General features: G+C 36.0%; 1 protein-coding gene across 3 annotated transcripts in view; it reads left to right on the forward strand.

Moving 5' to 3' along the window:
- The window catches only part of LOC146004965 (armadillo repeat-containing protein 8-like), a 57,270-nt gene that overhangs the window by 19,349 nt on the left and 24,171 nt on the right, over nucleotides 1–13,750 (forward strand). For 2 of the 3 annotated variants that reach the window (XM_083144039.1, XM_083144041.1), the window contains exons 5-10: nucleotides 2,577–2,737; nucleotides 3,665–3,827; nucleotides 5,685–5,924; nucleotides 7,231–7,416; nucleotides 9,252–9,461; nucleotides 13,208–13,402. In XM_083144039.1, coding sequence (XP_083000165.1) covers nucleotides 2,577–2,737; nucleotides 3,665–3,827; nucleotides 5,685–5,924; nucleotides 7,231–7,416; nucleotides 9,252–9,461; nucleotides 13,208–13,402 — 1,155 coding nt within the window. The remainder of the gene's footprint in view (nucleotides 1–2,576; nucleotides 2,738–3,664; nucleotides 3,828–5,684; nucleotides 5,925–7,230; nucleotides 7,417–9,251; nucleotides 9,462–13,207; nucleotides 13,403–13,750) is intronic. The other variant, XM_083144040.1, reaches the window with a different exon arrangement.

The following is a 13,750-nucleotide window of genomic DNA, read 5'->3' on the forward strand; positions in this document are numbered from 1 at the left end:
AGGGAAAGAAAAGTTAAGAATGTTGGATTTCTTATTTTGGTATACACAACTGAATCCAATGTTAACTTAATTTTGAATGGAGTGTGGGTTTATTAACCTTTACTACTGAGCCAGTCAGTTACGAATTGATGAAATGGATACAAAAGAAACACTATGATACATCCATTCCTATCCCAGAATTCTAACCTGAAACCTTTTGCTGATAACTCCCATCACTGGCACGGGCAAAATCAACAAGACATTGAGTGTTCGTGTCTTGAAGCGTAGTCCTTCTATTGGACATTAATCTGAAGTTTTTCATCCTTATTATCATGATTAACCATGATTAACCTGAATATGTTATTGTTAGGGAGACAAATTTATGGTAAATAAAAACTGAGGAGAGCGGTAAATAAAATGTTAGATCAGCGGTATATACCAGCGGTGAAGAAAAAAAATAATTGGCAGACACTTTTTCATTATGAGAGGAAACAACATACCAAAAAGCTATAAATTGATAAACTACTTCATTTTTATATACTGTACACATACACAAGTACTTAGATGTCCAACCAAAAAGAAAACATCTACACAAAATCACTTCATTTCTAAATTGCATATCTCAAGTGATTTATTCATTGTATGTATTTAAAGGATATCCTTGCTGTCCAACAAATAAAATAATCACTACTGCACATACGCAAACACATGTTGAAAATCACATGATGATAAACAAAATTCATTCATGACTGAACACAAATGACACCATTGTTTCCCTTGATGTGCGGGAACAGACTAATCTTATCGCTGCTACAGGTAGCAAGTTCAATGAAACTGGAAGTTGAGTAGACATTTGGGGGAAGAAAGGAATGCAGCTTGACAGGGAGCGAAGTTTTCGAACTGAGATTATGTGCATGGGAAATCTTCCTGATGTGATCGAAGATAAAACGTTCTTCAGCTGCAAGTGGTAGGAAACTTTAGGCAAACGTTTCGTTACAAATCGACAGTTTGCGCAAACAACCTTGATTGCCGGTTTTTGCGTGTTTTCTACTTAATTTGATGATATTTCACGGTTATTTCGCGAAAAAGCATTCATTTCGTGGAAAAGCACACATTTTGCATTACTTCGCGAATAAAACTCATGGATATTTCATCATTGGGGATGTAGTTATGTGCAGAATGTTCAAAATTGCATCTTTTTTTCACATTTTGCGATTTCGCGTATCGTGAAAATTCAATGTCCCTAGTTATTGTTAATTGAAGGGCTCATGTGTAAAACATGGTAAGTGACATTTTGGTCATTTTTTATTTACAAAGTAAAATGTGCCATCCTTCAATTTTCGAGTGAAATTGTCATGTCATACAAGCCTTCTGAAATTAATACTTTTTTTACACCCGAGCCCTTCAATTAACCAAATACAAGATGTAATAAGTGGTCCTGCATCCAATTCCCGGTGGAGGCACATAGTGGTTAGGATCCCACTTTAAACTGTAGGTCCAGTCCTGATTAGCCTTACTGTGCATAAAGTGGACAAAACACCAAATCAATCAATCAATGAAATCAACCAGATACAAGAAAAGTTTAATTTGTACACATTGTACAGGAGGAGTAGATGGCATGTGGGTTTTGTTATAAGCCTTAGGAAGTAGATTTGTGGGCACTAAAACTAGATATGTGAATGGACACCAAAATAAGTTATGAACATTAAGTTATTTCAAATTCTCCTTATCAGGATGGATACGGTAAACACAGTTTAAAATTTCTTACGTGAAATTCAGAAATTTCATATTTCCGCTTTGCACAATTTAATAGTCAAATCCTATTAATTTCGAAGATCCTCTGTCTTCATTCACTAAGGGTACGGCGTCTGGAGCGGAGATGATACCGTGCCATACCCTTAGTGAATGAAGACAGAGGATCTTCGAAATTAATAGGATTTGACTATTAAATTGTGCAAAGCGGAAATACGAAATTTCGAAATTTCACGTAAGTGATTCTCCTTATCAGTTGCGCACTTTCTGCTTTATAGAATTGATTTTGCACAGTTTTCCCCTACTATTGCTAATCATGATGAAGAGGTTGATATATGATTAGATGAAATTTGAGAAAGGGACACACATACCCATACCATGGTTGAGTCCACAAACTCGGAAACTTGAGGCTAGGTTATGCTAGCCTTAAAACAAGCATAACAATTTCATAATTAGGCTAAAAAGAAACGAGATAAATTTTAAATAGTAAAGCCTAGGTTTTGCTGCAAAGCATAAAGAAATCGGTAAAAATCTGCACCCTAATTAATTAATTAGTTATGATTTAATCATTTTATTTAAAAAATTATGAGTATCATCATCATCCTTTGCAGTTTCCTGCCTCTGGCTGGGTCAGCATAGAACTGAAATAAGAATATGTATATCAATCTTTCACATTGTCCGAATGTAAAGGTATTAGTTATAACAAATTATGTTTCCATCAAAGAGTAAGTGTGTCATGCTATCATCATGCAAACTGATGCTGGCAACTGTTATTCATACCTTTTTTCATGCATCAGCATGGATTGTATGGTATAAATAAATCTTTCCTTTTGATATTTGAACAGACACCTGAAAATCAGAACGTCTTGTGCGGACGAGGCGCTGTGCAGGCCATAGCCGCTCTCCTCTGTTCTCCGCATTATAAGGTTCAGATGCCGAGCCTATCTTGCTTGGCAAACATGTGCTTCCAGAATCAAAAAGTGTCTGCAACGGTGGCTACTTCAAGGTTAGTAAATCTTGTTAAATTTACCAAATGAGTTGGCTTTTCTGAATGTTATTGTTTTGATGCTTGGTTAAGTAAAGTTTTTTGGAATGTCTGTGAATGTTAGCAATTAATATTTCATTCACCACTGAAAACGGTGTAGTTGGCAGAGAACATTGATGGGCCAACTCTTAAAAGGGTTAGAAACCAACTTGGGCTTTACCTCCGTGTAAACCAATTGTTTTAACATACATAGAAATTACCGTAAAATTTGACGTTTGATTTTGTTTTTACTTGGTGTTATTTAGCAGTAATTTTTGGTGCTATTTGGTAACTAATGTATAGAGAAATGAAAATTTTGTTTTTGATTGGAACATTAAATGTGAATTAAAATGCTGCAAAGTTCATTTTTTCAAGGTTTGAGGTAAATTTTCCTACCATGTTCCGTTACAAAATAATGTGAAATGAACTGCAAACTGCAAAATAAACTTAACCATGAAATTTACATTTTAATTACGGACAAGTACGTAAATGTGCTATAAGAAATAAAATGTTTATTTTGTGTAATAAGTACAGTTTTCAAATCAAATCTGGAATTTTATTCACCATTTTAACACCAAAATGCCATTTTATATTCCGCTTTTAATCCTGAAATGTGCCTAGTTTTTGTATACAAATCGTGATCTTTCAAGAGCCAGCAACTCAAAGTCTCTCTCTAAAATAAAATTAACGCTCAAATCCAATTTTAAACATATTTTACAAAATATTATCCAAAACACATACACTATAAATATGTGGTCCTGCTAAAGTATTACTATTTGTTTTTTTTTTTTCTCAAAATTGTAAGTCACAGCATTAATCCTGATTTAAATAGTTTGCAGTTTAGTCTTGATGTCCATAGTGTACAGATCCATTTTATGATATGGCATGTTGTTTGTTCATTCTTTGCAGCTTTGGTGGGAAGTCCGTGCCAGATTTGTTGGTTTCCTTGATGGCTCGCGATAAACCTTCAGAGATGCAAATGGCAGCGGCCAGATGTGTCACTTACATGCATCGTGCTGGAGCGATCAGTACCGAAGATCCAAAAATACTGTATAAGACTCTACCTTGCCTTGTAAGTACAATCTTCTTTATTTTTCTTTCCTTTTAATGTGTTCAAGTGCAAAATCTGAAATAAGTGCTCAAACAGGTTATTCCACACCACTTCAATTAGCTGCATGTGGCAATTTTAACATTTAAGGATATTTCTGAAAATTACAGTGACTTCCGTTCCGTAATAGCAAGCAACATGATTCAAAACCTAGTTTCTTCAGAAATGAACACTTTTTCTCACCACGCTTGCTCTCAGATGAATAGTTTCCATGCTATAATACAATGAAAGAGACAGATTCTTTGGAATTTATTATTTTGGGGACACAGAATAACCATGAATGAAACGAAAAACCTTAACCATATTTTGTATGTTTAGTGCATAATGCCAAATAAGTTCCTAAATTATTCAATATTTGAGGTGCTTATTTCTCCCCCTTTTTGATAAGCTTCCAAAAATAAAAAAGAATTAAGAATTTATACGTTGCACCTGTCTAACTGAAATTACAGGTCAGAAAAAAAATCTGGGGACCTCTTGAGGCGCAACATCATGAAAATTTGATGATGTTCTTTCGAATTAGAAAGATAGTCAAGATAAACTTTTAGACACAATTTGCCTTTTTTACAATACTGAATAAATTACATGTGGAATTGCAAAATGCAGTATATAGTCATACATTTAAAATGTAGATTTATTAAATATACATATTGAGGCATTCCACGAAAAGTGGTCCTACTCCGTATAAATAGGAAAATGAATTAACATGGAAATTGTTATTGTTTTTAATTGCATTAAGGTTTAGATGTTCGTGAATGCATATAATTTACACATTTCACCAATGAAAGTCACTAGCATCTGCCGCCTGTTTGCTTCACAGACAAGTGAAGTCAAAATTTGGTACATTTTTAAAGTGCCTCACACGTAACACATTTTGTTAATGTTTTTCATGCATTCACGCTATGTCACCATACTGTAAGTTTTTCATTTTTTAGCAGACTCCATAATTCTATGAAATCAGTTCATTATGAATATTTTAATCTCATCTCATGTCTAGAACATTAAATTTTGTGTGTAAAATGTTCCACACGTATGTGTGTAAAATGTTCCACAAGTAACACTGAATTTGAATTTAAAATTTTGGGTGCGTCAGCACTAAGGCTATTTTGCACCCATCACACTATACGGGGTCCAGCCCCTTATCGTTACACATAACAACTCTAACATTGCATAATTAAAATCATAAAATATTAAAATCTTCTGACTTTCGTTAAAAGCTGAGGCTGTAAAGGAGCACTCAGCATAAATAAGGACAAAACACAGGACGACACAAACAAAATTATACTGGCCATGGGGACAGTCGACAGAGCCTCGTTAGTCTGCAGTCCAGGGTGTACTACGTGGAAGTGAGGTTGACTATTGGGTGCACACACGTAACACTGGAATGCCCCTATTAAATGTAAATGTAAATCTTAATTTTGTATTACTGTACTAGCATGTTAAGTTGAAGTTTTTAGAAAAACTCTAAAATTTCTGACCAAGGCAGTCTTTATTTAAGTAAAAAGAACACTACTCTGTATCAAGGTGGAAACCAATTATTTTTTTTTTACTGAAGAAGACCCTGATATATTGTGGAAACGTCCCATGTATAGTGTTTTATTTTCACTAAAGTTAGCAACTTTAGTGGTTTTCTAAAATGGAAACAAGGCTTAATTACATTACCAGAAGTTTTTAAGCAAATTTGAGATCACTATTTTAACACTGAAATGCTATTTTATATTCTACTTTTGACCCAGAAATGTGCTCAGATTGTGTACGAAAATGTTGATCTTGTATTCACCATAAGTGTGTGTTCGTAATGTTTCTTTTCGTGATCAAATTTAGGTTCGTTTGTGTAAGAAAGACCGCCCACCTGCTGAAAGAGTGCTGGCAGCAGAAACTTTGGCATATTTAACCGAGGTTGACACGGAACTTCAACGCTTAGCGTCAATCTCGAACCATTTGATCCCGACTTTGGCAGAATTTCTCCAATACCAACCAGAACCTCCACTGAACACAAACCAGACTCTGGCGAAGAACGAGCGGGAGAAAATAGAACAAGAAATGAAGCAAGCAGCTTTTAGGGTAAGTCAAAAGCTCTCTTCCTATTTTGTAATAATGCTGGTGTACCTGTCGTGCAAAATTTCAATTTAGTTATTGAAAGTGGAATTTGTTTCTGTATTTTTCATTTTATATAAATTTGAGAAAAATGCATAATAGAATAGCTAATTGACATAACAAAGAAGATTATTGTAGCTGCTTCCAAAACCTCCAGATGATCTGAAAGGATTGTGTTGATAGTAAAGGGTAACTAACTACTCTGAAATGAACATGGAGCCCAAGTTGATTTTCAGTATAACTATGGTTGCACAATTTTTCTAAGTTGCAAATATTGCATTTCTGGTGCTGTTCATCCACTGTACCCCTTCAAGAATTACGTTGAATTATTTTTTAATCAACAAATTTCAATGTTTCAAGTAATATAAAAGCATTTCCAGCTTGCGGAAAAACAAATAACGGAGATAATTCCAAAGTATGGCCCACGTAAGTAAAAACCCTTCCATTTTGCTGCTTTTTATTAGTAAAAACCAGTTGAATGCACAATCAAGTAGCTAAAGAATACGTGCAAAAGATCACGCACCATCAAACTAGCACTCCAAACTCATCTGCAAGTACCCACACAGCCAACCTGCAACATAAAGCTCTTTCATATTCCCACTACAAGGCTCTCTCTCTCTCCTACAGCGGTCTTGTGTCTACAGGCTCCCCCACTTATATAATTACCTCCCTGTAAATATTGATATTTTCTTGTCGTAAAACAGTTTCCAACAATTGCTAAGAATGTAGTTGTAATTTTTTTTCTGCTATCTTGTATGGTCTTGTTTCGTTGTTTTCTTGTTGCTGCAGCTTCAGTATAAAATAGTCTTTCAGTACTGTATCTGAAACTTTCGAAAATTTGCTATCAACACCAAGCCTAACACTCCTAATGATAATATCACTTCTATTTTGTTTTCACAAGTTTTCAGTCCTTCTTGTTTGATTTACTTAGTTTGATTTATGAAACGGTAGACCATGTCAGATCTGCTGCTGTTGTGGAATGTCATGTTGGGTGCTATATTTACTTGCGTGGAGCCTTCAAGCTGTTCTGCTTCACGCTATGGTAACAGACATACTTTACTTCACAATAACACATTTCTGCAAGCTGAAACCAACTGAAAACATTCATAAACAACATAATCTTCATAAACCATGCACACTATTTTACTTTCTCTAGAGGGTACATGGTGAATGAAAGTCATCTATTGAGTTTGCAGAAAGCACATAGCTGCTACTTTGGTTTGTGGATTCCTTAAGAACTAAAATGTAATAAGTCTTGTAATTTTTCCCTCAGGCATTTGCATCCCTTGGAGCCAACGACGAAGACATTCGGAAGAAGATAATTGATACAGATAACCTTATGGAACATATCGTAGCAGGTCTGCAGGAAACCAATAATCCAAAAGTTCGCTTAGCATCTGTCCGTTGCCTGCATTCATTATCACGATCAGTGCAGCAGCTACGAACCACATTTCAGGTATTAGTACTAGTACTTATTTGCATCTTTAATTCTATTTATATAAAGTACTAGTACTGTTTTGAAGGTGCACTAATGTATGTGAAGTGTTAATGGTGTAGCATCCCATCTAAGACCAAGGCCCGTCATGCTCATTCTCGTTGGGTGATTTCCCACTGATACTATTAAGGATTCCTAACAATATATTTTTAACAACTAAATGTAGTGTGGAAAATTTACAAATGTTATTTCTACGCTGTTCGGTGAAAAAGCACTTAAATAAAAAATACACAAACTACCGTATTTACGCGTGTATAGTGTGCGTGCATGTATAATGCGCACCCTGGTTTTTGATGAGTAAAAGTTACAAAAAATTATATCTCGTATATAATGCGCAGTACAATCCAATTTCAAGAAATGGCTTCCTTAGTTGTAGGTCGTAAAACTGTTGCTATGCTCATCAAGAGCGAATAACATCACCTATTCAATGAGTCACCTGTTGCTATGTGGACCAAGAGGAGAATATCCTCTTGTGTAAACAATAAGTCTCCAACCCATGCCACCTCTCTCCTCTCCCTCCACTGTGTTTAGCATTCCAAAGCTTTCACTCTTTAACCACCATATTTATTCTGTAATAGTAAAAAAGCGAGATCAAAATGACATTATGGATTTGCATTGCGCAGGAAGTTATTTTATATTATTTCTCGCCCAACATATACTGCTGATATGCATCCCATGTGACGGAAGGTGCATGCTCGAATTCTGCCAGAGTTGCACTACTTTTCTTGGTGTCACAGAACATTACATTACATAGTGAAAAATCATGTGAAATGGCCTTCAAACTTTTATACGTGGTTTTGCACATTCCATCTTGACTTTTTCTAAAAGAACTTCAAAATATATACTTTTTCCGTGACTAATGTAACATTTATACGAGACACATTCAGGACCTTCAAACTAGCAGTTAGCAGCACAAGATTTCTTCCATTAAGGGATTTACACACTCCATATATATATTATTATTTGGCCAGTAATATATTTTAATTATTGTTTTCTTTTTCCTTACTTTTTCTTTCATCCAAAATACCATAGAAATCAGAACGTTCCTTCATTTTGTGATGAACTTATTTCAACCGCATTTTACATTAGTGTTGTTATCTTGAATGGAATACTGTTGCCATATCCAGAAACTGCAGGATTTAAGCTTCACAGGGATAAATAACATGATAGGTTTTCTGTAAACATGAAAAATCAATGCAAGTGTCCCAAAATCATGGAATGACCCTGTACAGTTTCATGTTGGCTGTCTGAATTATTCCGTGCATAATACGCACCACAGTTTTTGGAATAAAATGCGCATTATATATGAGTAAATACGGTAATCTGTTGATAGACAGTTTAATTGTTTATTGTGTACTCCATCTCCCTTTGTGCCATAAAGTTACAACAGCAATGAAATTAGTCAAGGCAACAACATGGTCTCAAGTCACATATTCAATATTGTTCCTATCCAGCATTGGCCTAAATACCACATTCTCTTGGGTTTAAAGGTAATGTACCTTATTCCACACAGAAGGTGCACTGTAGATATTTGAGTGAAAAATGCAGGCGTATCCAGGACTCGAACTCAGATCTTTAGCATGTCATGTCATTGCTCTATGTACTGAGTCCACTCCACATTTCACCTGTTTCATAGATTCTACTAATTTCGAAAAATCAGCCACACTGAGGTTTGTGCCTTAGTTCAGTACGTGAAGCAATGGATGAATGTGCCAGAGAACTGTGTTTGATCCTAGCTGAGCCTGTGTTTTTGCTTGATTTCTGCAAAGGAAGTTTAATGTTTGTATTGACCTTTTCAGGATCATTCAGTTTGGAGGCCCCTCATGCATCTTCTTCAAGGAGCACCGGACGATATCCTGACGGTAGCATCTTCAACACTTTGTAATCTGTTGCTAGAATTTTCTCCTTCAAAGGAACCCATTTTGGAGTCGGGAGCTGTAAAGTTACTTTGTGATTTAACCAAGAGAAAGGACCCAGCATTGAGGCTAAATGGCATCTGGGCACTGATGGTGTGTATTAAAATTTCTGTATTTGTTAACTTCCAATTCCTGTATTCTTTTACGAGCCTACTGAATATATCAATATATGAATACTCTTATTGTTCGAGTTATAGCCTGTTTTGAATATAAGGGCTTACGGACCTTTCAGACCGAAGTGACAGGTGACAAGTTGCATGTGCCATGTGGACAGGGTTGTTTTATCAATGGTTTGCATCATGTTGTTCACACATGTACAGTGAATGTTTGTTCACAGGTAGGGCCACATATTTATGGTGAATAAAAGATCAAGATTTCAGTACAATAGTTGAGCATATTTCAGGATCAAAAGCAATATATAAAATTGCATTCCTGTGTTAAGATGGTGTTTAAAACCCAAAATTTGATATAAAAACTACATTTATTACACACAAAATAAACATTTCCCTTTTAATGTCATATTTACATGGTTTTCAGAGTATTAAGGAGTCCATTTTTGCTACTCAAATATTTACAGCGGAATTAATCAATTTTCCATGCATTGCATAACTCTCGGCATAATTCAGACAGTTTGTAAATTTATTCTTTAAGAGTTTATTTCACATTTTGCTCTTCATTTTGCATAATTTTGTGACAAACCATGGTACGAAAATGCACCTCACACCTTTCAAAAACTTTAAAAATTAACAATATATTCACATTTTGTGTTTCCGACAAAAAAAAAATATGCATGCCTATACTTAAAGAGTAAAGGTACCCATGTCACTTGTCACTTTGGTGTGAACATTATTTATCACATGTTGATTGTTGCTTCTGCCTGAAAGCTCCCTTATAGTGTGCTTATTGGTTAGCCAATTTCTATTATTATTTTTGTTAACATGCTAAAGAGTTAAGTGTTTTATTATGAATCATTTTGCTTTGTTTTGTACTCTGCTATTCATACTCTGTGAATTCATATGCATATAGAAATTACGTATTGAACACACCAAGTTTGGAAGAAAATAAATACGATATTTACACGTGTATAATGCACATCCTGGTTTTCAATGGGGAAAAGTGACGAACAATTATATCTCATATATAATGCGCAGTACAATTCATGTTCAAGAAATGGCTTTCTTAGTTGTAGGTCGTAAAGCTGTTGCTATGCTGATCAAGAGTGAATTACATCATACCTATTCAATGAGTCACCTGTTGCTATGTGGACCAAGAGGACAATATCCTCTTGTGTAAACAATAAGTCACCAACCCACGCCACCTCCCCCTTCTCCCTCCACTGTGTTTAGCATCCCAAAGCTTTCACTCTTAAACCACCTTATTTATTCTGTAATAGTAGACAGCGACATCAAAATTACCTTATGGATTTGCAGTGCTCGCAAACTTATTTTCTATTATTTCTCGCCCAACAAATACTGCTGACAAGCATCCCATGTGATGGGAGAAGCATGCTCGAATTCCACCAGAATGGCACTGCTTTTGTTGGTGTCGCAGAACATTATGTTACAAAGTGAAAAATCGTAAAATGGCCTTCAAACTTTTATACGGTTTTTTGCTCATCCCTTCTTTACTTTTTCTAAAAAAACTTCAAAATATATTATTTTTCTGTGAGTGACGTAACATTTATATGAGACACATTCAGGACCCTCAAACTAGCAGTTAGCAGCAAGAGATTTCTTCCATTAACCCTTTTGAGGCGGAGCCTCCAGATGACAAAAGTAACTGAAGGACGGTTGACAAATATTTCGGCAAACACATATGTTCGTAATAAATGTTCAATAAACAAGAAACCGAATAAAAAAAAAGCACGGAATCTTTTTGGCTTTAGTCTCCAAGCATCCACCTCACATCTACCGTCATCGCCGGGTAGACTCTGACGTCATTGTCATGTTGCCAGGTAGACTGACGTCATTGACATGTTGCCAGGTAGACTCTGACATTATTGTCATGTCACCAGGTAGACACTGACGTCATTGTCATGTTGCCAGGTAGACTGTGACGTCATTGTCATGTCCCCAGGTAGACTCTGACGTCATTGTCATGTCGCCAGGTAGACTCTGACATCATTGTCATCTCGCCAGGTAGACTCTGACGTCATTGTCATGTTGCCAGGCAGATTGTTAAAAGACACAACAAAAGCCCACGTGTTTTTCAAGGCTTTATAAATTAAAGGGTTCCGTCTCTCAAGTTCTAAACAAGCGTCATTTGTACGCAGTAAATTTGGCTCTGGAAGGATGAAAGGGATTAGAGCTTTGTTTGTCCTGTGTTTTCCACTTAGCAACAGGCGGGGAAGTGGGAGGGGGAGGAAGCCTTTCTGTATAGCGTTATTTGAGAGTGCTTTTCATGACATCTGTGCCGCACAGGTGGCTACGGTCTTCGGGGGAGGGGAGAGGCGTGGGTGAAATGTAATACGCACTTTCAGGCAAGGAGTTTGGCCGCACAAATCATTCTCTTGTTATCGGGCTATAAACGTGAGTGCTTTTGAAACCTTGTCATGAGGAGAAAGAGTCTTTTGTGATGGCATCTCTTCGGCCAGGAGAAATTCGTGACTTGTTGGAGGAGGGGTTTGACACGGGGGATGAAACAGAAGTTGAAGATATACAGGGTGGTTCAGAAGATGATATACAGGGTGTGCCAGAAGATGATCGAGAAGAACCAGAAGAGGAAGGTGGGAAGATGAAGAAGAATTAGAGTGATGAAATGATAAAATTGATGAATGGGCATTCACAAACAACCATGCCGTAGTGGGATTCAAACTTGGGACTCCTTGAGTTGCAGCGCTATTTGCTAACCACTCAGCCACAGAGTCCGGATCACCTTTATTATATAGCTTGGGTGCAATCAGCGACTAGTGACGATTTGTCCAGATCGATGGGCAAATTTCTGATGGAGTTTCCGGTCAGTTGTGATAAACATTCTTCTTGACCTTGAGTTTTCTTCTTCTTCTTTTTTTACTATTTGTATTATCGTTTTGATACTATGTATTTGCTATTACATAACTTGGGGGCAGTCAGTGACAAGTGGTGGTTTGCCCAGATCGATGAGTGCTACCGGATGGAAGCTAGCCAAACTGAAAAAAATAAATTGAAATTCCTCTGCCTGTTGCTTCCAAAAATGGGTACACATCGACATGTTTACTTTACCGAACAAAAGCCTTGGAAATTCTGAATAAAACGAGCCCTCATTGGTATTTATAATGTTACTACAACTTTTTAAAAAAATCATTTTCCAACATGTTACATTTTGCTTAAAATGAGCCCCGTCCTTGGGGAATTTCCATGCATGACGAATATTTCGTCATCCACCTCGAAAGGGTTAAGGCATTTACACACTCCATATACATAATATAATTTGGCCAGCAATACATTTAAATTATTTTCTTTTGCCTTCTTTTCTTTCATCCAAACTACCATAAAAATCGGAATGTTCCTTCATTTTGTGATGAGCTTATTTCAATCGCATTTCACATTAGTGTCGCTATCTTAAATTCAATACTGTTGCCATATTCAGAAACTGCAGGATTTAATCTTTACAACGATATATAACATGATAGGGTTCCGTTAACATGAAAAATCATTGCAAGTGTCACGAAATCATGGAATGACCCTGTATGGTTTCATGTTGGCTATATGAATTATTCCATGTATAATGCGCACCACGGTTTTTGGGGACAAAAATTTTGTAAAAAAGTGCATGGGTAAATATGGTAAATGTTGCTACCAGTAGTTTTTAATAAATGTAGATTGTTGTAATCCTGAAATGGTTTTCTTTGTGTATTACAGAACATGGCTTTCCAAGCTGAACAGAAAATTAAGTCCCAGATTCTGAACACTTTGGGAACTGATCAGATATTTCGATTGTTGTCGGATCCTGAAGTTAATGTTCTCATGAAGACGTTAGGACTTCTGCGGAACCTTCTCTCTACCAAGCCACACATTGATCACATCATGAGCCTACATTCAAATGAAATCATGCAGGTAATTTTTTGTGTTAATATGAACATTTTTCAACTTTAGAAATTTAGAATGGGATACAGAATTGCGATAACAACTAGGATTTGATTTTGGCAAGTGAAATAACAGATATGAAAATATAACCCAACTGTGCTCTACCAACTGAACCAAGCTGCCCTCTGTGGCAAAGAAGCTACATATTTAGAGATTTATTATTAAGAAAACTAATGCATGGAGATTGTATTTTTATATCCATAAAAATTATAACATAATGGCAGAACGTTGCACTAAATCGTAAGATATTTATTGATATATCACATTGGTGAAATTATCATTAATTTACAGATACACTGTTATGTCTATATCGGCCAA

This window comes from Lepisma saccharinum, chromosome 22 (assembly GCF_977018435.1).
Source record: "Lepisma saccharinum chromosome 22, izLepSacc3.1, whole genome shotgun sequence".
In the NCBI taxonomy this organism is placed as follows: domain Eukaryota; kingdom Metazoa; phylum Arthropoda; class Insecta; order Zygentoma; family Lepismatidae; genus Lepisma; species Lepisma saccharinum.